This window comes from Camarhynchus parvulus, chromosome 23 (genome assembly GCF_901933205.1).
Source record: "Camarhynchus parvulus chromosome 23, STF_HiC, whole genome shotgun sequence".
Lineage (NCBI taxonomy): Eukaryota > Metazoa > Chordata > Aves > Passeriformes > Thraupidae > Camarhynchus > Camarhynchus parvulus.
Genome location: NC_044593.1, coordinates 791,848 through 816,468, shown reverse-complemented (window position 1 = coordinate 816,468; position 24,621 = coordinate 791,848). Strand labels below are relative to the sequence as shown.

The 24,621-nt window shown below is 50.0% G+C and overlaps 1 protein-coding gene across 1 annotated transcript in view; it reads left to right on the top strand.

Moving 5' to 3' along the window:
* The window catches only part of MAN1C1 (mannosidase alpha class 1C member 1), a 50,934-nt gene that overhangs the window by 2,082 nt on the left and 24,231 nt on the right, over window positions 1-24,621 (top strand). The window contains exon 3 of the mRNA XM_030964759.1: window positions 16,339-16,435. Within this exon, the coding sequence (XP_030820619.1) occupies window positions 16,339-16,435 (97 nt within the window). The remainder of the gene's footprint in view (window positions 1-16,338; window positions 16,436-24,621) is intronic.

Sequence of the window (24,621 nt, the reverse complement as noted above, 5' to 3'; positions counted from 1 at the left end):
CAGCATCGGCTCCCCTCAGGTGTGTGTCCCCTCAGGTGTGTGTCCCCTCAGGTGTGTGTCCCCTCAGTCCTCACCTGCCATCAGCGGCCACATCTCCCCCTCACTCGGTCCTTGCCTCCCCTCACAGCCACATCGCCCTCAGCAACCCTTGCCCCCTGTCACGGCCATGACCACCCGCAGTTTTTGGGGCCATGTCCACCTCAGCCCTCATGTCTGGGTCCCCCCTCAATTCACCGTCACTTCCCCTCACAGCCGTGTCCCCCCTCATGTGTCACCTCCCCTCACAGCCGTGTCCCCCCTCATGTGTCACTTCCCCTCACAGCCGTGTCCCCCCTCATGTGTCACCTCCCCTCACAGCCGTGTCCCCCCTCATGTGTCACCTCCCCTCACAGCCATGTCCCCCTTCATTGCTCCTTTTCCCAAGGAGGGTGGCAAGAATTGGGGTGTCAATTTCTGGGGGAGTGTCCCTGTCACTGACTGTGTGTCCCAACACACCTCCATTCACCCGGTGTCACTGAAATTAGCGAAATGTAAATTTCAGTTTGGTTATTCAGGGAAAAAAGGGTTGTGGGGGGAAGAAACTTGCTTGGTGAGAGATGTCTTGGCTTGTGCAAGAGTCTCCATCCCTGGGGCTCAGATTTGCACAAAAACCAGGAGATGACAGAACTTGGCTGGTGCAGGGGGATGGAGGGATGGGATGCAGGGGCTGGGGAGGAGCAGGATGCTCTGTCCCTGCGGGTCCCTGTGGGACTGGCACTGGAATCGTCACCCTGTGAGCTGGGGGGGCTGCCAGGGCGAGGGGAGGGTTTGGCCCCGTGCCTCCAGCCTGGCACACACACGTGGAGCACGCTGTGACCCACTTAACCGGGTTTGTGGGGGATTCCATCGTGGCTGTCGGATCCCTCGCCCTGATGCATAACCGACTTGGAGGGAATCCTGCTCTCGGAAGAGGTGCCAATAAGTAAAAAGCACAGGTTTAATTAAGCAGAGTATAAATTTCCTGGGTCTGTGCTCTCGCAGAGGTGCAGGCATCCAGCGACGATGCTGGATTGAAGAGATAATCGAGTCGGGGAATAACACACCGAGGGCTTTCATCCTCTCCAACCTGCCTCTGAAAAACAGTTTTTAAAGCTCCCCTCCCGCTGTTTTTGTCAGGCACTAAAACAAAGGCTGCACCGCTGGTGAAATTCCAATTCCTCTGCCAGGCAGCCAGGCACAGTGCGCCCAGGGGTGCTGGGTTCCTTGATGGTCCCAGCAGGGATCCAGCCATCCTTTCCTGCTGCAGGGTGCTTGGAATGTTCCAGTGCCCAGCCCTCACGTGTGTGCCTGGCTCTCTGCAGATTCCCACCTCCAAGGTGTGCCAGGGAGCGCCACACACCCGGGAACAGCCCAGCTCCCACTCCGTGCAAACAAATCAAATTGAAAAATCAAATTTAGGGGAAGCGAGTGGCATTCAGTCCTTCATTTGGAGTTAATTATTTTTTAAATATAGCATTATTTCAAGCTGTATGGATTCAGCCCCATCTGTTTCTAACAGCCATAATCAGTGCCGGGTAGCAGAGTTAGAGTTTTCAAGGATGAGAATCCATAAATATTAGTTTTATGCTGACAGCTAATTACTCTTCAAACAGAGCCCTTATTTCTTAAAAGTGCCTACGCTTCTATTTATGCAGAGAGGGAGAAACAAATATGGTGCTGAGATATGAGGCTGAACATGCAAAACAAGGGAGGGTGGTGCAGCCTGAGGAAGAGATAAGGTGTGTCTCTTTTTGTTAATCAAAAAGACAAGAGGAGAACAAACCAGGAAGGTTAGAAGACAAATGCTGCATAAAAAGAAGCAGATGGAGCAAAAAAGAATTGCAAGGAAGAAGTGATGATCCAGCCTTTGGATTAGCAAATATTGCTCACATGATGTGAGATGCCAGCAGGGCAGGTGGTGGCTGTGCTGGCTGCTCTTGACTTGCTTTTCCCTCCTTCCTCCAGAGCTTTCAGCCCTGTAACTTGCTAGAAGGAGTCCCCAGCTGTCCTTGCACTGGGAGTTTTGTTCTTTTCTCTGCCTTCCCTCAGGCCATCCTCCCAGGTCAGCACCTCTGTACAGGGAGGATGGCTGTGGATGGGATTTGTGGATGTTTTTCCCCCTCCTGCCTGCCAGATGAAAGCCAGGAGGAAAAACTGGTGCATGCCCAGAGATGCCCAGAGGTGATGCCCAGCCTAGAGCCTGGAACTTTCTGCTTTGCCCAGGACCCTCCAGTGTGAGGAATTCCAGCCAGGAATCTGAGCTGGTGTCCATTCCTTCCCACCACCTCTGAGCTGCCTGGTGCTTCAGCTAAAGAAGAGGCAGTGCCACGGCTTTCCTGTAGCCCTGCTAGACCGTCCCTGCTTAAAAAACAGAGTTTAGAGTGGAAAGCCCCATGGCCTCTCCCATTTTATTGCTGTCTTGGAAAGCCTTTGGGGCGTGAGGAGCACTGGGGCTGTTTGCAGAGTGAGGAAACAGTGTGAGGCTGGGCTGACGTGTGTGTGCAGGTACCTTCACCTATAAAAACAAGTCCAGGGTCAGTTAACAGTTGTTTTCTTGGAAATAAAAAAAGAGAGCAGCTGTATTGCACAGCTTTTGCTGCTAAAGGTCGTTGGTCACCTGGAGAACAGTCTGGGACCCACTGCTGTGTGTTCCTGTGGGCAGCTCAGGGCTGGGGCACTCTGACCTTTCCAGGAAAGCTGCAGAAAGCCAAATAACAAATGTCCCCATGCTGCAGGTTGGGAAATTTTGGAAGGGATTATTCATCTCTTAAGATGACCTCTGGAAAAGGTATTAGTTGTGTAATTGATCAGTCAGGCATGGCTTTGGGGATTAGCTGATTTTTTACATGTGCCAAATACAAATCACTGATGCTCAGGGAAAAAAAAAAAAAAAGAGAAGTGTTTGTAGCTGGAGAGTGACTGCAGAAATTCCACAGTGGGATTCCATATTTATTTGCTCTCAACAATTTCCAGATCAAATTGGCTCAGGGAAAAGTCAAAATTATTTCCCCTCTAAATGCTGCCTCTGCAAACTCAGCCTCAGATCTGAGGAAATCAGACCGTGTGGTTCCTGCCTTCTGCATCATAACCAGTAATAAAGATTTTGCTGGTGGAGCTGAGCTGACAGTTTCGCTGATGATGGATGGAGCCAAACAGGCTGCTCCTTGATGCACTCCTGGGTCTCACAGGTGGGGGAGCAGGGGGGAGACAGGGAAGAGCATTTCTTTAAACAATTTTTATATCAACCAGTGCTTAAAGACAACCACTGGAACGAGGCAGAGCAGAAAGTTCATAATTAAATACTTCCAGCTCAGTCATGGGATGTGAGAGAAATGGGAACAGAGGGAGAGATTTATTCATTTTTCTTCTCTTTTTTTGGGTGCAAAAGGCACATTTCCATGCCTGAGGTGTGGGAATGCATCGTGCCCAAACCTGGCAGTGCCTTTTGTCCCTTTCAAATGAGGGAATGTGTCAGATCCAGGCAGGGATTGTCCCCTTGGGTCTGACACCCGCGTTCATTTCCTCTGGATTGATGATACCAAAGCCTGTTTGTTTCACAGTGCAGTTCTCTTCATCCTGGCTTTTCCTGCCATCTCCACCTCTCCCTGCCTCACCTGGCTGTCCCCTGTCCCCTTCTAACACAGCTCTAAAGATGTATTTGCTCTCAGAAATCAGCCCCTGGGGGGAAGAGGCACCAACTCACACAGTTATCCTGCATCACTCTGCACATCAGCAGGTGGATCAGGCTTTGGAACACAAATATCTTGACAGTTTATCACTAAAAGGTAATTAGCAGCAGACAGGAATGTTATCAGGAGCTCAGCCTCTGCTGAAAGCCCCTTGGTGGTGGTTGCTGAGTTCTCTTTGTGTGGTTTTTGACTGCTGTAACTGCAGTGAAAAAATTGCCCATTTTTGGGGCAGGGCTGGGGAAATGCTGCAGGTTCTCCTGAATTTTTTTTTGCCACAGCCCTGACCCCTGCCAGGAGAGCTCTCAGCTCTGGTGCTCTTGTCTCTGGTACACCTGTGTGGGTTTGGGTGGTCTCCTGGAGCTCTCAGGTGCCCAGGGTTAGGCTGTGATCACCAGTTTGCCAAAAGCAGAGCTCAGAGCAGCTCTCAGGCTGAGCTGGGCTGTGGATCCCATCACTGGTCATTTCTGACCATCTCCTTCCCACAGCCAGCAGGGAAAGGATGTCAGCCCTCTCCCTTTGCCTGCACTGTGCACTTTGAGTCTGCACATTTGGAGCAAATGCCTTTGAGTGCTGTGATCTGGGGCTGAGCAGACCCCAGGCCAGCCGTGAAATCCGCCCGTGGTTCTGTACGTGAGCAGCACCACGCTCAGCCCAGCTGGAGATGCTCCTCCCGTGCCCATCTCCTCTCTGAGGCACGTGGGGAGGGTCTGATCCTGTGTGCTGGGCAGATGGAGACCCAGGCACTTCCAACAGACTTGCTCTGGCTGCTGGGGGTAAGGAAACCAGTTCTCTGTAAAATATTTACTGTGGTGCAGTGGAATTATGGTCTCAAACCAGTCAGATGTGCTGTGATTGTAATTCTCTCTCTGGGGTAGAAATACCTCTGCAAGAGAGAATTTCTCTGCGGTTTGAAGCACTGGCTGGCTCCAGCCTTGCTGGAATTTTCCTTTGCTCCACGCTCCTCATGCATTTATTTACTGAACCTGTGAAAGGGGTACTGTAGTGGAAATCCCACAAATGGTGCATGAGGTGGGTTTTTTGCTTCAGTAGCCTCCGGTGGATTCACGCAAACAGAATTTAGACCTGACCTGGAGCCTGTTTTAGCTGTAGGGGATACAGTTAATTGAGTAAAAATGTATTTGTTCAGTTGGTAGAGTGCAGAGCACAGGAGTCTGAGCTGTGATCAGTGCTGCAGAGCTGCTTGCCTCAGTGCTACCTCAGAGCTCGCTCTGACCCAGCTCTCCCGAGCTGAGGGCTGGAATTTGGGAGTGCTCTGCAATTTGCAGTCATTTGCTCTTCTCTCCCCAAGTCTAGCAGTGAAAGCACTTGTTCCACAACAACTAAATTTGATGCTAGACTGGTTTCTGAACTGCCACTTACAGCCAGCACACAGCTCCAGCACTGCAGAGCTGTTGGCGGGCGGGTGATGAGTGAGCGCGAGTGCTGGGCGGGGGGAAATGACTTTCTGGGATGCCCACAGATCTGTGCTGCTGAAGGACCTGCACTGCCCTGAATCACTTCAGGAAATGCACATCAGCTCCTGGAAATTGTTTGGATGGGAAGATGGGGTTAGGGCAGGGGGATGGAGCCTGCGGGGAGCTGTCAGTAACATCCTGCTGTAACCTCCCTGCTCCTCCATCAGCACGTCCAGGTCTTCAAATATTTACTGAAAAGCAGTCACCTGCATTAAGATTCCATCTTCCCAGCCAAAATTTTTATGGACTCATGATTAACTTTTAATCAATGATTAAATCTGCCCCTTAATGGGAGAAAGATTTTCGTGCTAAGTGTTCTTTCCTTTGGTTCTGTATGCAAGGCTTTGCCAGATGAGGCTAATCCATCATGTTTAGTTTACTCTGTGACTCTGTTATTGTACAGATTGTTTGTCATTTTGATGTTTTTGAATACGTTCTTCAGTATTGAAAACAATTCAGATTTTAGATGGGGCAGCTGAGAGGGAGGAAGGGAAATGTACCTTAGTACTAAATGAGAGACTGACCTGAATATAAAATTGAAATGGAGCTGTCAGAAGGAGAAGGCAGGAAGGAAAATTCACTCCAGTGGTGGCAAGGGGAGATCTTGGTGCTGGGAGCATTCTGATTTTTGAACTTAAGGAAGAGACTACATTTACATTCCCCAGAAAAATACTTTTCAGGGGATGCTGTGAGTGGATTTGGCATGAGGAGCACACGCTGCCATGATTGCTGTCTTTCCTCTGGGTCCCCTGGCACTTGAGTTCATCATCTGACACCACATTTTGGAAGGGCTCCAGAGGAGCTGTCGTGGGCAGTGGTGTCTGTGAGCTGCACATAATGTGAGGGCTTTGTGCACGATGCACCCAGAGCATGGCAGGAGGCAGGGCACCCTGGGAGCTGTGCTGCAGGGCTGGATAATAAACATCCCCTCTTTATGGGCCAGGATGGCGCTCATTTGTGCCCTGGCTAACAGGGCAGAGCACCCTCTGGGAATTAAACAGGACCCTTTGTGTTCTGCCTCTGAGGGCAGATGCATGGTGGCACCTCTGTGAAATGGGCACACGCTGCTCAATCCCCATCCAGCAGGCAAATGTGCAGCAGAGCTGCTCCTCCTGGGCACTCCAGCACTCCCCAGCAGGACACTGGAGCGTGAGTAAAGCACGAGGCTGCACTAAGCTGAAGTGACTGCTGTGCTTCCCTTCTGCATCTCCTGCTGCTGACAGCAGAGCTGCAGAGTGCCCTGTGGGATTGTGGAGCCCAAGGAGGGATCTGCAGCAGGTTTGGAAAGGGGAAGTGTGTTCCTGGGCCTTCTTCCCTGGGCTGGAAGGTAACAGGGTGCAGCTTTCCAGGAATGGAAGCTCTTTAGAGCCATCAGGCAGCTCGGGGCTCCCCATCCTTGTGTCCCTCTGTGTCCCCTGTGTGAGCCACAGGCCCCATCCTGACCCCAGTGCCTGTTCCTCAGTGCCGCAGCAGGAACCCTGCACTGAACCTCCCTCTGTGGGGCACCCTGGGCGTCTCCCCTGCTGGCAGCTTGTGCTGAACTCTGGTTTCTCTGTGACCTCTCCCCTCTGTCAGAGCCAATTGAGGTTTTCCAGCTCAGGAGGTACCGGGGAGGACGGGCAGGCGACAGCGGAGCAGAAAACGGTTCTGGGTTTATTTGAGCTAATTGTTCTAAAGGCTGGGATTGAGTGGGAGCCAGGAGCTCATTAGTTCTAATCTGGCCTCCAATACTTGCCTTGTGTGGCCCTAGAGCTGTTGTTAGATTTCCTCTCTGAGATATTGCAAGAACAAGGCTGCAAAGAATATGAAATGCAAGAGATGGAGAAATCCTGCAGCATCTCGTGCCAGCAGCACTAGCACAGGAGGATGATATACAGTGAGTGTTCCTCCTAGAGAGTGTCCCTTCCCTTCAGAGGCACTCGGTGACAGAGCTGCTGCTGATTTATGGAGCAGGATGGCTCTGCAGACTGTCTGTGCTGAGAATTGGAGCCGTGTTAGCAGCGTCCGAGCAGCCGTGTTTAAAGCAGGGCTCTTGCTCTAATTGTGTTAACATGATTTCCCTGGGCAGGGAGGGAAGTGCAGAACCGTGTACTTTGAGAAGTAACAAAGGATAATTGTAGAATAATCGCGTTTCATCCATCCTGAAACCCTCCTGCTGCCTGGGTTAGCCAGCAGGATCAAATACAAATAAAATACTTCCAGTGGAAAAGGGATGCTTCTGGCTCTCCTTCCACATGAGCCTCGTTTTTCTCTGGAGTTTTCTAGGAAGGACACGTATTTACATTGGAATGCAGCGCTGATGAACCCAAACAAACCCGTGGCTGATTTCTGGTGCTGTTTTGGCTTTTCTGAAGGCCTTTCTCCAGCACCAAGACCACGTCAGGATTGCTGAACCACCATGGCTGTGTTTGATTATCTTATCTCTCAGAGGTTTGTGCTGCTGAGCCCAAACAACCAGAACACCACTGCTGCTGGCTGTGGCTCTGCCCACCCTCACTGGTGGCTGCACAGCACAATAATTCAAAAGGTTGATTTCAGCCCTGGCTGGCATAGGACAAAGCCATAGGCAGCTCTCTTCTCTTGCTTCTTTCATTTCTGGCTTTCAAAGGCTTAAATCAAGTTTTGAGCTGAGTATTAGGGTGGGATTTGGTGAGTGGAGGCTCATTCCTTAGGCCTGAGCATTCTGTGGGTGCTGACGTGGAGTCTGTGAGCAAGGAGCTGCCTCCTGCCTCTAATTCTGATGAACCTTTATGGCTGTTTTCTGCAGTTTATTACCCAGATGCCCGAAGCTGCCGTTCCCTGCTTTATTCTGTCAGCAGCCCATTAGCCAGTGCAGTGTGATGGCAGTGCTGGAGCAGTGCCAGGGCCCAGCCTTGATCGCTCTGGGGATGGGAGGTCAGGCCCAGGGAGGGCCAGGCCCCTCCATCCTGCCAGCTGAATCCTAACATTGTTCTCACACCAACCCCACCAACCTAATTTTCATCAGAGATCCGGTGTTCGTAACCTGCTTTGTGATGATTTACTGTGGGCTCTGGGGCTCTTGGAAGGGTTTATCAGCCTCTGGCTAATAAATTTGCTACTGTGGTCCAAGGATTTCTTGCACCACTTTTGTAAGGTGACAGCTCTGACACGTGGCTCTAGGAAGGCTCTGAGTGAGTTTCTCGTGTCTGTTATTAGCTATTACCTGTGATAAATTATTGGACTAATCTCAGCTGACTACTTAATACTTGAGAATTGCTCTGTTCCTCTCTTCAGAAGTTCCAATCACGAGGAACTCTGGAAAAGGGAGAGGACAGCAGTGCTCCAATCTGTCCCTTTGAGCAAGGACTACAAAGACAGATGGGGAGCAGGTGAACCAGCAAGAAATCATTAAACTAAACTCATCCTCCCAGATCTCTCCTGCTAAGCCATCCAAGTGTGAGATGAAGCACAAGGTGTGCTGGCAGTCCTCAGCCTCCCTCTTTCTCCTGTTCCAGCATTTGGACTGAGACAAAGGCAGTTTCCAAACAGATGTTCCTCCTGCTCCCTAAATCCGTTCTCACAGTGCAGAACAGGAGCGATGCAGGATGACTCTTGGCCTGTATTTACATTTTTTTCCTTCCCTTCTCCCTTCCCTTCAGCTCTCCCATCTGCTTGCGCTGTGTTTTGGGCCCCTGAGCCATCCATGTGTCAGCAGCCATTCACACCTTGTGGGTGCTGGGGGAGAGGCAGCTCAGCTGCTGGTTCTGGACCGGGGGAGTGAGGCTGGGATGGGGGAGCCGAGCGGCTGGGGGAGCCTGGCACGGGGCTGCTCCTTTTGTCTCTGGCAGCTGTGCTGGGTGCGGGGCTGATCCTCACTTTCTGTCTCTGAGGATGCTTTGGAAACCTTCCCTTGGCTGTGCAGCTGCTGGGGTGGGAGCTCCCCAGAAGCTCTGGTGCACCCATCCTGGTCTCCATCCCACCCAGGACAGGCAGGGAGCTCACAAATCCCCTCCTGCTCTGGGCAGGGAGGCTCTGCTGCCCTGCCTGGGGATGGCTCCCTGCAGATCTGCACACAGAAGCTCTGGAGCCTGTTTGCTCCTCCCAGCCCTCTGAGGATTCCTGCCATCCTCCCCCACCCAAGGCTCAGGAGTGCAAAGCCTCCTCTCCTCTCTGTTTTGTTTCTTTTCATTATTGATCTGTTTGACATTTGTCCTACAGGCTGTCAAACAGACAGGCCCAATATGTTCTAGAGACTTGGTTTTTCTTTTTTTATTTTCCTTGTAAAAGAAAAGCAAAATATTTCCACACCTTTTCCTTTCCTTCCTTCCTTCTCCTTGCAGTGTTTTGAGTTACTTATGGCTACAGCTCCTTTTGAGCATCCCCTTGGGCTGTGGCTCTCCAGAAATGAGAATTCTGTGCAGATGGTATCTGTAGGGAAAAGGAAAAAAACCTTCCCTTGCCATAATGCAGGTCTGTAAAAACAATCCTGTGTTTGTGTTTCCATCCACCTTCCCATCCAGCGTGGGGGGATCCTGGGGAGGAGCTGATGGATTCTGCCTGCCTGCTCAGCTCTTGCTCGTGCTCACCTGGAATGCTGGGCCCTTTCAAGGAGAATTTGTAGTCTGTGTGTAATTAGGGATTTACAAAGCCCTATGCTGTTCATGCTTGAAGGGAAGTAGCTGAAATGGAAGAGCCCTCAAGGCAGCCTGCAGGAATGAGACAGTGCCCAAAATCTTAAGAGCTCAGGGAATTTCCTGTGTGGTTTGTGCTGCAGGCTCAAAACCCAGGAGGGGACTCGGAGGTGACATTTGAAGGAGCATCATTACTAGGGAAGTACTTTTCCCCCCACTTTTCTTTCCTTTAAGTGTGCTGGAATGCAATAGTAGTCCCTAAGAAAAGCCAGACTGTCCAGCCTGGAGTGAAATGGAGTTGAAGAAATGCAAAGAGCAGTGTCACACAATGGGTGCTGGTGGCTCTCTGGTCCTCCCGCTGTCCTGTGTGCCTACAGCAGCTCAGGAGTTGTGTTTGCCCCTCAGATTGAACAGGGTCAGCTCCCCTGGGCAGGTGCAACCTGGAGCTCAGGGATTGCCTTTTGCTGCCATCTCCCTACCCCAGTGGCAGCAGTGCCTGAGTGGTGACAAGCTGAGGACAGGAGGAGTATTTATTGTGTTTATTGCTGGTGAGGCTGTGCAGTGCCAGCCTGGCTGTGCTCTGGAATATCCTGAGTCTGATCAGCCCTAGGGGCTCGCAGGGAACATGAAACTGAGGTGTCAGGGTGGCCAGGAACACAAATTCCTTTTATTCCCATCAGAATTTTCCCCAAGCTTTGATTCTGGGAAGCAAAGGAAGAGGAGGCTGCAGTTTCCCTCATGTCTCCACTAAATCACCCCGTGCTTTGGTCTAGACTTGCAAATTTGTTCTCAAAACCATTGTCAGCCTCTTCCAGGCCAGCATCTCATTACACAGCTAACTGCAAAATCAACTGCTCTTGCTGACATGTTTCCTGATTTAGATGCAGCTGGATCCAGCTGGGGTTTAGTGCCTCAGATAGCCTGAGAAGGGTTTTATTTTTTTCCCCCTCTTGACACGGTTAAATCTAGTTGCATTAGGAATTTAATTAGGTGTTAGTTTAATTGTGGTTTGAGCTGTTTTCTCCCATTCAGCTTTCCTAGCAGGGACTGACTCTTGAGTTCTATTTCTGTCCTTGCCACTAACACTGACAACCTTGGGCTGCTCTGTGCTGGGCATTTTTCTGTCCTCCCAGTGCTTTTTTCTGTCCTCCCAGTGCTTCTTGTCCTGCTTTTCCCTGATTATGCTGGGCAGGGAGACACAGTGACCTGGCTGCCTGGGAACAGCAAGGAGAGCTTAAAACTTTTTTTTTTTTTATTGTGACTCGCTGGAAGGTGATGTCTTCAATTTCTAAAGAATTCCCCCATTGTTCCAGTGATGGAGATCAGTTTTCTGAGCAATGTCTTTGGCTGTTGTGCAAGAGAGGGTGAGCTGTGGTAGCAGCTGATGGCAGAAAAATCCACCCATGCAGCTTTGAGAAGGAGCTGCCAGGAGTTTGCCAGAAAGAAATCAAAGCAAAGCCCCACTCACCTGTTGCTGGGATTGCTCCTTTACATTTACTTCAGATAAAGCTGCCTGTAGCAAGCAATTCCTCTATCTGCCATCTCCCCCTGAACTCTCCGCTGGTGTGCTTGCAGGCAGGAGCTGACAGGGATGGAAATTTTGGGTGAGAATCCTCCAGGAAGAGTGGAGCCCCAGGGAGGAGTGCTGTGCCCAGGCTGCTGCTTTGGGTGTGAAAAATGAGCTTTTTTCTCGTGTTTAAGGAGAACCTGATGGACCAGGTGAGCTCAGGCTCAGAGTGTCCAGTGCCCTCTGGGTATTTCCATCCTGCCCAGTCTCTGAGTGTGTTTTAGCTGGAAGCTGCCCAGAGGATGTCATTCACCAGTGGGGAGGAAAGAGCTGGGGCTGGGCTTGTGCTCTCCTGGCTTTCCTTTGGAGTGACAGGCTCAGGTTTTACCCCCTGGCCATCAGTTAAAGGGATGAGTTTGATTTGGAGTGGGAGGAGAGAGGGGATGTTGGATTACCACATTTGAGGGCCCATTAAATGGAAATCTCTGCAGTTCCTGAGTGCTCCATCCCGGCAGGAGAGAACATGGCTGCTGGAAAACAGGCAGGTTAGCCAGGAACTGCTGGAGTTCCTGTTGGGATCTATTGGATTTCCTGTAATCTTTAATTATAAAGTGTAATTACTTTAGGATGGATTATCAATGTTGGTGTCCATCTGTGGGAGTTGCTTGGTAACGTCGCTGGAGCTGCAGCTCCTCCTGCTCTGCGCTCCCAGGCTGTTAGAGGCAGCCAGAGGGAGGCTCTGGCTATCAGAGTCTGCCTAAATGGAACATCTCCATGCTCTGGAGTGAGCACACAGCCTTTTTGTTATCATTTTGCTGTTACATAAAAGCATTACCAGGGACACGGGCCCACAGAAGTAACCTGAGAAGTTGCTCAGCTTTCTATTAAAGGTTTTCAAATGAATTCCAGCCTTTTTATAGCATTCTGCCCTGCTGTTTGCCTGGGTATTTATATCTCCATGTGCAGCAACACAAAATAAACATGATGCTGTTTCATTACCTTTTCTGCAGATCCTGAATTATACAGGTTTATGCAAGTCTGATAAGGGAAAAATGCATCCATTATTCCAAACAGAAATGAGTTATCCCAATGTGTTCAGGCACACTTCTTCCTACAAGACTGACAGTTCCTCTTTTTCTTTCTTTCTTCTCATCTGGCAAATTATGTTTTATACAGGAGGGCAAAATAGATGGCATTATTGCAGCTTAAAGACCCAAAGTGGCACAGAGCTACTGTGGGGCAAGGTTAAAGGTGGGAAAGAACTTTGGAAACTGTCAGCACAAATAATCTGCTTCCAGCTGCAGGAAAAGGAAGAGAGATGGGGAAAAAACAAGTTAGGAATACAATGGAGAAAGAAATATTGAAATTACACTCACCCCCCTGCCCTCTCTTTTTTTTTTTTTGGCTCAAACTGGAAATTTCTTTGATATTTTATAGGGGAATGTTTGAAGGGAAGTTGAAGGAAGGAGGCTGAAGAGCCACGGAAGTGGTTATCTTGTGTAGATAATGGCTTTGTGTAATGTTCCTTGGAAGTGCTTGAAAGGGGCTGATTGGTTGGTATATTTAGATTTCATCTTTTAAGCATTTACTAATTATCTCAGTCTAGATGGATAAAACTAATCAAATAGCTGTTTGGGAATGCTCTGCCTTTGGAAATCTTCCCTGTTGACAAAAGGAGGGCAAGTGATTGTGGGGGAGCTTTTTCTTCTTTTCTTCCCCTCTCATCTCTGCTTTTTGCAAGTCCATAAGCCCTGAGATTTGGAGTGGTTTAGTTATTAAATGTGCTAAAGATTTGCACATCTCTTCAAAGTGAAAACACTTTCTTGGTCAAGTTTTTATCCCGAGCCCCATTTCCTCATTACCTGGATCACAGCATCCTCTAAATGCTTTTTGTTCTGCTGCTGCCTCTGTGAAACACAGGTGGGCTTGAAAGCCAGGTCCCTTTTGGGTTTGGATGGAGCAAAGCACAGGAAAAGATAGGGATCTAAATGGTGAAAATGATAGCGCAGGTTTTCAGAGGTCAGTTTTGTCATTTCTAATTGATTTTAGTACAGGCTTGTCTGGCTGGGCAGCTGAAACTCTCCAAAGTAACAAGTGACTTACAGGTGAAAGGAAAGAAAGAGCAATCTGACAAATTAACTTATAAATTTGGAAGTCTCTGCTATAAATCAGTTGAGACCCAGAGTGCTTAGAATACCAGGCCCAAATAGATAATTGTCTGTTAGGTGGCAGATGGCTCACTGGTGAGAACAAAATCTGAAATTATGGATCTATTTCCATAATTTTTGTGGTTCCAGTGCCATTTTTCAAATGCAAAATGGCACAGTGTTAACACTGATGTATTGTAATGTGTCAGGACCAGAATTCATAAAATATTCACTTCTAATCCTGGTGGCTCATCAGAAATGAGCCTGGAACACCTCACCACGCACATTCCCCTCCCTCCTGCATCCATCCTTCCCTTCCAGCCTGGAATTTGGAATCTCTGTGAATGTGGAGCCCCCTCTTTCAGGATGCTGCATCCCTCCAGTGCTTTGGAAGCTGAGGTGCTAAATTTGGCCTGGAGAGGCAGCTGCAGGGAGCAGAGTGGTGCAGATGCTGTCTTGGCTCTTCACCCTTTTCCAGTTGCTGCTTTTTGGAGCCGTCAGTGGAGAGAGGCAAGCTCTGGGATGCTGGGAGATGAAAAGCTGCCACGTTCTGCATCCTGCCTCCCAAAATCTGCAGGGTTCCAAGGCAGCCAGCGCCGTGTGCTTCACCTAAAGGCAGCCTGGCAGCTCCATGAGGCAGCACTGCCATGCCCTGAGCATCAGCTCAGGGCTGAACAGAGGCAGAGTTTGGGGCAGAAATGTGTGCTGGGGAATTCTCAGCGCAGTGTGGCAAAGGCAGCTGAAGTGGCTGAAGAGGCAGGTGAGGGGTGCACGTGTTGGCTCCATCCTGGGGGAATGGGGCACTCTGGGCAGCCTCAGGCTGTCCCTCCTTGGTGAGGAGACAGGAAAAGGGGAGATTTTCCCTGGAGATGTGGCTGTTGGAGGCTGAAGGGAAGCCTGGGTGGTTTCCATGCCCTCCCTGGGATGGGGGTGTCTGTAGGCACCCCCAGGGAGCTGTGCCAGGGTTCACCCTGGACCTTCTGCACTGGAGGGGTTAAAGAAGTTGAGGGAAGGAAAGAACTTAAAATTTCACACTCAGCTTCAAATGCAGCTGACTCGGAATGACAGTGTTAGGAGTTTTAGGGAAGGAAACAGAATCATTTCCACATCCTCTGCGTGTCCAGGCTCCCTTGTGTGCCAGGAGGGTGGGTCCCCATCCTCAGCCCAGGAGGTGCCTGGCTGGTTCCTCGTGGTGCAGGAGCCCTGCTGCTCCCTGTGGGAAATGCTTGACAAACACCATCCTTCCTGCTGCCAGCTCCAGGAGCAAGCTCTGACACATAAAACTGCTCTGCACTGCCCACAGAGAGGCCAGAGCTCCTCACAGCTTCACCCTGTTGTGTTCATGGAGAATGAGAGCTTCTCATTTAGAACCTGCTGCCACCGGGGGAAAAAACCCAAAAAGAGATTTGGCAAAAATGAAGTGAGCACCCCGAGTCATATGCCTGGGACATGTTTGAGTGCATTTTAGGGAGGGGTTCTTCCCCCTCCCTGGGTCATTATTTAGTTCTCCACTGACTAATTCATCCCACACTGAGTTTTTAAACCCCAAATTGCCTTTATTTGTTTGTCCAGCATTCCATCTCCTGGTGGTGTTGGAGCCCGAGTGTTAACAATCAGTTCAGCAAATGTTTATCCTCCTCCATCTGAACAGCTCCAGGAAACTTTACTTTGGAAGCTTGATGTTTAAAAAGGAGGGGGGAATCTGGGGATGTGGCTTGGTGCTAATTAAGGAGGATACTGCCAGGGGCTTGTGATGTTGGGTTTGTGAAACACACAGCTGGAGGGGAGAGTAAGAGCTGAGATGACAGGAGGAATTTCAGGAGGAATTTCAGGCCAAGGGAACCTGTGATTCTGATCCTGAAACAGAGCAGCCAGCGCTGCTGCAGGCACGGGACAGGAGCGCTCTGTGCAGCGAGGATTTTGTTTGAACTGCCATTTTCCCTCAAAAGCCTGGTCTGAGGGAAGCATTTCAGACTTCTCTTATCTTTGTTGGAGAACATGGCTGGTTCTCTGAAGCCCCCTCTTCCCCTTTGTTATCTTTTTTTGCCAGGGATTGAATCCAAGGATGTTCAGGTCAGTGCAGTGCTGGGGCTGGAGCTGCTCAGAGCCAGGCTGGGGGTTAGAAAAGGCAGCTTCATTTAAGGCACTCCTTGGAAGCTGACAAGTCCCAGTCTCTCCCAGGTGAAGAAAGGACACTTGCATGTTTAATTTGTCCTCCCAGAGGGGCAGGAGGACAGAAGAAGCTGCTCTGGGATGTGTGTGTGTGTGTTGGAACTTGCACAAGCACTGCCCCACAGCCCTCAGGGGAAGGTCAGGGTGCTGGGCCCGGGCAGGACAGCTCAAACATCCCAAAAGGAATTGTTTGAGTTGGAAGGGGTTGCTCAGAAATCACCCAGCCCCTGTGCAGAGCTCTCTGAAGAAAGCCCTGTGGAGTTCTGAGAGGAGGTAACAAAACGTCATGGATTTGGTCTTTGTGAATGTTTTCTGCCAATTAACAGAATGAAAACCCCTGTGCAGTCCCCAAGATCAGTTCCTCCCTGTACTTAGGCACTGATCAGCTTTGGCCTTACATTCTTAGCCCATTTTAACAACATTCTGAAATACGCTCTGAGAAAGGCTGGAAATTCAGAGATGGAGACAGCGTTTTACAAATCCCACGTGGTTTGCAGGGCCAAGGTGAAATGTGGGGTTTTGGTGGGAGATGTGCCAGGTTCTTCCCCAGAAATGATGAGCTGGAGACTTCCCAACCTCTGGCTGCAGCCCCACTCCTGGTGTTCAGTGGGAATTCAGATTTTAGCATTAACAGGCCACGGGTTTAGCAGTGAGTGGGAAACTGCCATGGATTCCCAGAGCTCAGGTGTGGAAATTCTCCCTTGTGCTGACTGTTTTCACTGCCTTTTGCCCTCCCAGATGATGAAGTTTGCCTGGGATAACTACAAGCAGTATGCCCTGGGGAAGAACGAGCTGCGCCCGCTGACCAAGAACGGCCACATCGGGAACATGTTCGGTGAGTGGGGCTCAGCTGCTGCAATTCCACTTTTCCTGAGCTTTGGAAGTCACATGTGCAGGGCAGCTCCTGTCTCTGCAGGGCAGGGAGGTGTCTGTCACAGCTCTGACCCCGTCCCTCTCGTTGTTGGTGAGATGCAAGGCTTTGATTCCACGTGCTGTGCCTGTCCCAGGGCTGGGACCTCATCCCTGCAGGCAGCTCCCAGTCCCAGCCTGGGGCTCCTCTCTGTGCACAGCCAGCACCAAATGTGCTAAAATGAAAGTGTCTTTATTAAAACATGAAGCCAGCCCAGAGCTGACAATGCTGCTATTTGTCTGGGCTTGTAGGCTTCAGGACCTGACCAAATTGAGCATTTTCTCTCTCGTTTCTCCACTGTTGAGCAAGATGTGAATTCCATGAAATATTGAGCGAATCAATATTAAAAGCTCTTTATACTCTGTGCTAACTGGCTTGTATAATTTTACTCTTTAGCAGATTACCTTTTTTCATGTGAGCCACTTTCAGCGCTATTCCCTGGCTCATTCTGGTGGGATACTTGTTGTGGCTTTGAGGTATTTGTTGGCTTTTGGGGATGTAAATTGTCTTTTTGCTGCTCTGCACTCAGAGCATTTCCCTGCTTTGCTCCCTGAGCCCCTGCCTGTGCCATGAGGAGCCCTTCCTTTCCCTTCCCATCCCTGGGGAATTCCTGCTGTGCAGAGGCCTCTGGGCTCCTTTCCAGGGGATGTGTGTGCAGAGATTATGTCCTGGAGTTCTCTCCAGCTCGGGGCAGAGCAGAGTTCCTCCCTGAGCAGGTTACCCATGACTGCAGAGGGTGGCACTGAGGGTTTGGAGAACACTCCCATCCTGTTCTGCGCTCTGTAGGTGCCCAGGTCCTTCTCCACATCAGCTCCAGGACCTGGGGGGAGCTTTCAGCCTGCGGAGATCTGCTTCGTGCAGACCCCAGCCCTAATCCTGCTCAGCTTTGGGGGCTGAGGTGTGGGCAAGGGAAATGTGAAGGTGGAAATGGCACCAGGTGTCTCTGACACCATCAGAGAAGGCTTGGGGTCGCCTGATTATGGCCTTCCAGGACCTGAAGGGAGGACAAGGAAGATGGAGAGACCATTGATGAGGGTCTGGAGTGACAGGAGTGGTTTCAAAGGGGCAGAGGGCAGGCTTGGATGGGACATTAGGGACAGGTTCTTTGCTGGGGCGTGGGGAGGCACATCTGGCTCACAGCTGGCTGGGCTGCAAGGATGCCCATTAACCCTTGTGGAGGCTCAGGGAAGGAGGTTTGGGATTGTCACAGGCTGGGTGTGAGCAGCCCCTGCCCCTGGCCAGCCCCTCTGTGCCAGGAGCACTGATTTGGGTGGGTTTGGCCTTTGCTTTGCTCTTTCAGCCCCCTCCAGCAACAGCCAGGTCCTTTACTGGAGACTCTGCATGGAGTTCAGAGCAAGCTGAAGCGTTTTGCATCTCTTCCACTCTGGCAAGCTTGTCAAAATTCCTCAAGGAGTGTGCCAGTAAACAGACAAAAATATTGAAAGCTTTAAAATGCATTTATCATGCGAAAACAATTGACAGTACTTATGCTTGTTTGCAGTGTGCCTGTGAGCACTCTCAAGAAAAATGCTTTGGAGCACGAGGATTTGCAGACAATTGCAGAAAAGCAGCTACATGGTACATTTCAGCCTTTTAATAGGCTTTTCCTCCTCCTGGCTGTGCCTCTAAAGGAGGGCAGCATCAGGCAATCCCTTGGTGCAGCCCTCTGTCCCTCTGAGGAACCAGGACAGGGCACTGTGGCCCTGCATTGCTGCCCATTCCCCCTCCTGTCACACCAAGTGGCTTTTTATCCCAGACTCCAGCTGGAAAAGAGGCAAACTGGGTGCTCTCCAGGCTGGAAATGTCAATATTAAGCTGAGATTTCTCTGCAGCTGCTTCCATGTGGGAGGGGAGGAACCTTTTTGGGGCTATTTTGGAGAGTGTTTGCATGCATGGGAAGCAATCAAGTTCCTGAAGGGTGAATTTGCTGTTGTGGATGTGCTGCTGCTCACATGGAGCCTCCAGTTTGGCAGCCTCAGCCTGGGGGGAGCTGCTCTTGATCAAATATTCCCTCTAGTCCAAGTAGGAGTAAAAATGAACTCTGAATTCTGCTCCTGCAGAGTGTCCTGCTTCTCCTGGCAGCCAGGACAGAGCATCCCTCCCCCTTTCCTGCCTAGGTAGGAAAACTTGGATCCCCAACCCCATTAATCTCTCCAGAGATCCAACTTCGCCGTTTCCCAGGTGTTTCCAGCATTCCTCCTCTCCTGGACTGTGATCTGGAGATCTGGTCTCATGTTCCTGCTGGTGCTTGGTGTTCTCCAGCTCCTGTTTCTCTCATCAAGCCTCTCCCACGTTTCTGGACAGAGTTTATTTGCACAGAACTCCTGTGATTGCTGTCATTTACAATCACTGCAGCTCGAGAGCCCTTTCCTCAAACCCACAAGCTGTGCTCCTTTCATCAGCATTAATTATTCATCAGCGATGCTTGTGATAAGAAGTGCCACGCTGAGCAGCCCAGCCCATGCCCTCCGGTGGGGTAAACGTGGTTTAGGCTTTCAGCTGTGGGATGATTTCCCTGGCAATGGTGCCATGGGAGTGGGCACAGTGCCCCACAGGGGGATGATCTCTGCAGGAGCAAACCCCACATCACAAGGTTCCAGTGACTCCTAAAGGCTGCACAGCTTGGGGGGTTAATTATGAATTAATTTTATTGTTATATTTACTATTTATATTTATTATTTTGATTATTATTTATTAATTTTAGGTTCAGGGTTGTCTGCAGAACGCCAGGCACTGCTCAAACCAGACCCCAAACGAGCTGGTTTAGGAACATTTAAGGAAAATGGCACAGCTGAGCTTGAGGCTGAGGGTGAGGCTGGAGATCTGCAGGTACAAATTCTGCTCCCAGGGCTGCTGCAGTTATTTTAACCCTTCTGAACACCTCAGCCCTGCTGCCTTGGGTGCTGTAGGGCTGAAATTCCGTGGTGTTGGCAGAGGCTGGCTCCCTGGGAGCAGGGCTGCTGGGGAGGGCAGCAGCTCTGTGTGCCACAGCCCCTGAAATGCACCTGTCACCCTGAGCTCCAGAGCACTGGATTATTATTCTGCCCACTCCCCAGCTCTGTCAGAGCCACTTATTTTTCTGACAAAATGTTTTTAAAATCCTGATAGCTTTACAGAGCTTCTGTAGCTACGGGAGGGTGAGCTGGCATCTCGTTCTGCTCGTGCATCAGCTGAATTGTCAGTTACATTTTGATTGCACAGTCTTTTAACAATGATAAGGTGAGAAGCCTGATTTTCAGATATCTCTTGAAGTGTGCAGTGCTGGCAGCAGAAGAATCTTTCTTTGACTTATACCCTGAGCCAATTTGTTCTGAAATCAGTGACAGCAAGTAAATATGGAACCCTGCTGTGCTGTTAGGCGTTTCTCACCACCTAAATGCACGTTGGTTTATTAATTTGAGTTTAAAAATAGCAAACCTTAGCCAGGTTTCTCCCCTTTTTTCCCTCTTTCCCCACTCGATATCATGCCTGAGATCATGAATTGCCCCGTTGCAGCCATTGCTCCTCTCAGCATATGCTGAATTTCTGCAGCACAGTGAGGCTGTGTAGCTTCAGCTGATGCCAGCTGTCACAGCCAGGGCACTGCCAGGCCAGCAGGAGGGGTGGCACAGCTCTGCCAGCAGCTGGACTGAATTTCTGCAGGTGTTTGCACCTCACCCTGCAGCAGGGCTCTCATGTTTGATTGCCTGGTGACAGGGCCCAGGCTGGAGGAATTCCTGGAAAAGCCGTGGCTGTGTTTGTGTGCTGGGCTCAGACTTTGGCTGAGCTGTTTGCTTTGAGGACAGGAGGTCACTGGCCTCAGCTGCCTGGAAATGGGGCTGGTTTGGCTCTAAGGATAAAAAAAAGGGGAAGAAAAGCAGTGACCACATGAATATATCCAGAGAGGCCTCTGGAAAGGACCCAGCTGATTGTCCTGAGGTGCAGAACCTTCAGGTTTGTTCTGCCTGGCAAATCCCACCAGACTTTGTCACTGCCCTGTGGCACTGTGACCTGCCAGGCTCAGATCTGGGTGGAGATTCCAGGAATCCACTGGAAATCCCAGGAATCCCAGGTGGATTTAACACCCCCAAGCTCCTGTGAGAGCAGCTTTTAACAGCAGCTGCTCTGGGGCTGCCAGCTCAGGTGCTGGACCCCAGAATCTGCACGTGCCAGGGTTTGTGCCCCCAGTCTGGCCAGCTGAGCCAAGCATTCCCCAGAGAGCTGCTTCCTTCTCCAGGATTTAGCAGGCAGCAAACACACCCAGCTCGGTTAGAAGCAGCAGGAGTCGGTCTGTGAATGTATAACAGAGATAATTGAATGAAAATATTAATTCAGCAATATCCCAGCTACCAGAAGAGAAATGGGAACCTCCAATTGTGCAATCACTTACTGCACCTTTTCTGTCTCTGGGTCTCTTTCCCTGTGATCACAAAATTGCAAAACCCTGGAGAGTCCTTTTATGTGATTAAAATAATAATAACAATAATGGCTCTCTTAATTTCTGTGCTGAATTATGCCTGCTGCCTATTGCACATGACATTAGATGCTTGGCTCCATGGGCTCTTTAAAGAGAAGAATACCTTGTAATGAAGATGTTGCTGGAACTCTGTTGCTCCCTGGCATCATCATCTTTTTTGTCTTTTTCATGTGTAATGTTCCCCAGATGAATAATTTTCAGGAGGGCATTTTGAGTTGACTTTGTCTTTTGATGTCAGTGAAATCTGCAGCAACAAACTTCTTTCCTGGCAGCAGGAAGCAGGGAATCAGGATGTCCTCCAAATCCCAAACTCACTGGAGTCTGGCTGCGTGTTGGAGCTGACATTAATCCCTGTTTTGGGGTTTTTTCCCCTGTTTTGAGATCACTCCCAAGCTAATTAACCCTTCAGGAGATCTGTCCCCACTCCACTCTCACCTTGGGTCCTGCTGGCAGTGGTGGCTCAAACTTCAGGGCTCTGCTGGACCCTAAACCCCCCCTAAGCAGGGGTTTAAGCTGATTACAGTGGCTCAGCTGACTTCTCAGCTTGAAAATATTCATTTAAAAAGTTTAACGGGAAAAAATCCCCAGTGTCTCAAGAGTGGCCTCCAAATGAGGCCACCTTGGCATCGAACCCTGGCTCTGGGGCTGGGCAGGGCAGTGACTGTTGAGAAAATGTCATTTGAACAGAGTGCGTTCATCTTAGATTCGCATTTCAGCAGAGAAATGAAGTCAGGAAGGAGAAGGGGGTGGAGGGGCTGGGATGGGAGAGCCCAGAGTGCGGCACTCTGGACACCCAACCTGCCCTGGCAGCAAACTGGGCGAGTTCCACCTCATCTCCCCAAGCCCATCCATCAGCCCAGCTTCCTCAGCAGCTTCCTGCACTTCGCACTGACCCCAAGCTGAGGCTGGAGCTTAATGAGGCCTGGGAGGAGCAGAGAGTGCCCTGGGATTTGTCAGGAGTGCTTCGCGCAGCAAAACGGGGCAGAAGGAAACAAAACAAGGAACAGAAAAACAGCCATTAGAGCAGCAAACGGGAGCAGGGAAAGGGAGAAAATTGCGTGGAGCTGGGAGTGGGGAGGGTTCTGTGGGGCCTCTGTGGGCTGCTGAGAGAGGAGCAGGCAGAGATGAGGAGGAAGCCACACGTGAGCAGCCCCGTGGCACAGCACGCAGGGAACAATCAGGCTGGAGCTATTTTTTAATCCTTTTTTCAGGCTCTGGGTGTATTTTAAAACACAGTGAGCTCCTCTTTAAGATTTTTTCCTTCTTTTAATATTTTCTTTAAGCACCCCATAATGGATGTTGCCTGTGCCTCATTCTGGACACTAATTATGCGGAAATAATTGTCTAATCTTCAGAGATATTGAGCGTGTGATTAAAAGGCAGCCAGCTGAGGGTGGGTGGAGTTGGACTGCTCACAGATCCAGCTCTGGATTAGGAGCCTTTGGTGGCAGCTCCACAGCAAAAGCTGAGTTGGAGGCTTGGCACTTCCAGCTGGTTTGAACAAACATCCAGCACCCGCTCCAGGGAGCTGGGAATCACTGGGAGCCTGGGGTGGGATGGGATCCATGGGATGGGATGGGATAGAATGGGATGGGATCCATGGGATGGGATGGGATCCATGGGATGGGATGGGATAGAATGGGATGGGATCGATGGGATGGGATGGAATCGATGGGATGGGATGGGATGGGATAGGATGGAGTGGGGTTGGTCCAGTGCTTGATAACCTATTCAGGGAAGGAATTTTCCTTCTATCCAACCTAAACCTTCCCTGGCACACCTTGAGGCCATTTCTTGTCCTGTCCCTGTTCCCTGGGATCAGAGCCTGACCCCTCTCTGGCTCCAGCTTTATTCCAGGAGGAGTTTGCAGCCACAGCACCCCCTGCACTACCAGGAGCTACTTAAAATCCAGAGCAGGTTAAGAATATTTTAAAAATACACTTTTAGCTATGCCTTTCAATGTTGGAAATATCTTGAGACTCATGGGTTTCTACCTTTATCCCTCTGTGTTTTAGCTTTCTCTTGTTTATTCAGAGGAGATGGAAATTATACAGCAAAAAACCCCACTTTGGTTTTAATTCACTTGGTTTCTACTGCTGAAACTTCAGAAGAAATTAAGCAGGTTCCAAACTGGCTTTGCTGGGTTGGATTTCACATTTAGAACTTAACTGCTTTATCACATCATTTTGTGCTGCTGCTGAGGTTTCTTTCCACCCTCATTATGTATCTCATTGGATATTCATCTGGATTAGTGTTAGATTTTGACATTTTTCCATTCACCTCCAGGAGATCATATATCAAATGGGTCTTGCTACTGAATTTCTTCCTCTGTAATTTCTCCAGGTGCTTGTTTCTGATTTTTTTTTTCCATCTCTGCTGCCTTTTTTGGGGAGAGGAGTCCCTTATCTCACTTAATCAGTGGGTTTAACCTCCTCCCTCAGGACATCAGCTTTCAGATTTGTCCCTGCTCGGGGCTGGCTCTGTGTGCTCAGAATGCTGTGGCAGGCATTTGTCACTCCAAGACCTTTATGCTTTCACAAAGTGCTTCCTTTTAGCCTCCCAGGATTGTTCCTGTCTCTGGAGAGGATTTTTTTGGAGGTTCAAGGAAATCCCTCAGCCTTTGCTTGAGGCATCAGTGTGAAACACTGCGAGGATTTTTTTTTTTTTTGGACTGACTAAAATTGTTCATCCTCCTTGTGATGTTTTATTCCCAACACCACTTCTGCACCCTACCACACTTTATATGCAGCTCCAAAAGGGAAGAAAAAGTTCAGTGGAGGAAAATGAAAGCGTTTCAAGAGAAAGTTCTAAAGGCAGAGGTTGTTTCCTACTAATTTCAATAAACCCAGAATTTACCTCTCAGGTACAAACACAGGGTTAAGAGCATCAAATTTATTCCTGTTTCTCTGCACAGTGCTTTCCTCTGAGCACAGGATTGCTCTGGGCTGGTTTCCTCCCAGAGCTGGGGTGGGAAAACACAAACCCTGAGTTCTGAAGTGGGGGATCCCAGTGTTCAGGGCTGGGTTTACAGCTCTGGTTCATCTCCATTTCCAAGCTCCAGTCTGTGCTGTGTCTGCCAGGAAGAGAGGGAACCCAGGAACAAAGGACCTGAGCATCAAGGTCTGCCTGTGCCGGAGTGCAGAGCTTTCATGGACTTCTCCTCCAGGCAGCTGGAAGTGGAAGTCACCTCCAGGCATTAAAATTGACACCTTTTGCCTGGGCTAGAACATTCCTTCTCTCTTGGCAGGCTCCATCCTGGTTGCTGTGGGAACCAGCATTTTTAATTTCCTGACTTTTGTGTGTACATCCCAAATTGTAGCTGTGATGTTCTCTGTCACTAAGGGAGCTCTGGGGAAGGTTTGCAGGGGATGGAGCCAGCAGGAAACGTTTCATGGAGCTTTTCCTTCCCTCAGCATCGCTCTGCTGCCTCTCCAGAGCATCTTTTTGGAGACCTGCAGTTCCCACTCATCCCAGGGAGCGGCAGAACACAGAACCAGCACCCAGGGGTCTTTCAGTGCTTCCCTAAAAGCTGGAAGGTCCTGGCAGGCAATTCTGCCTCAGTGCTTACAGCTGGTCCTGGTGGCTGACCCCTCTCTGTGCCTTGTTCAGCTGTGACTCTGTGGCCTCTCCCTGGGGATGTGCTGAGTGCTTTTAC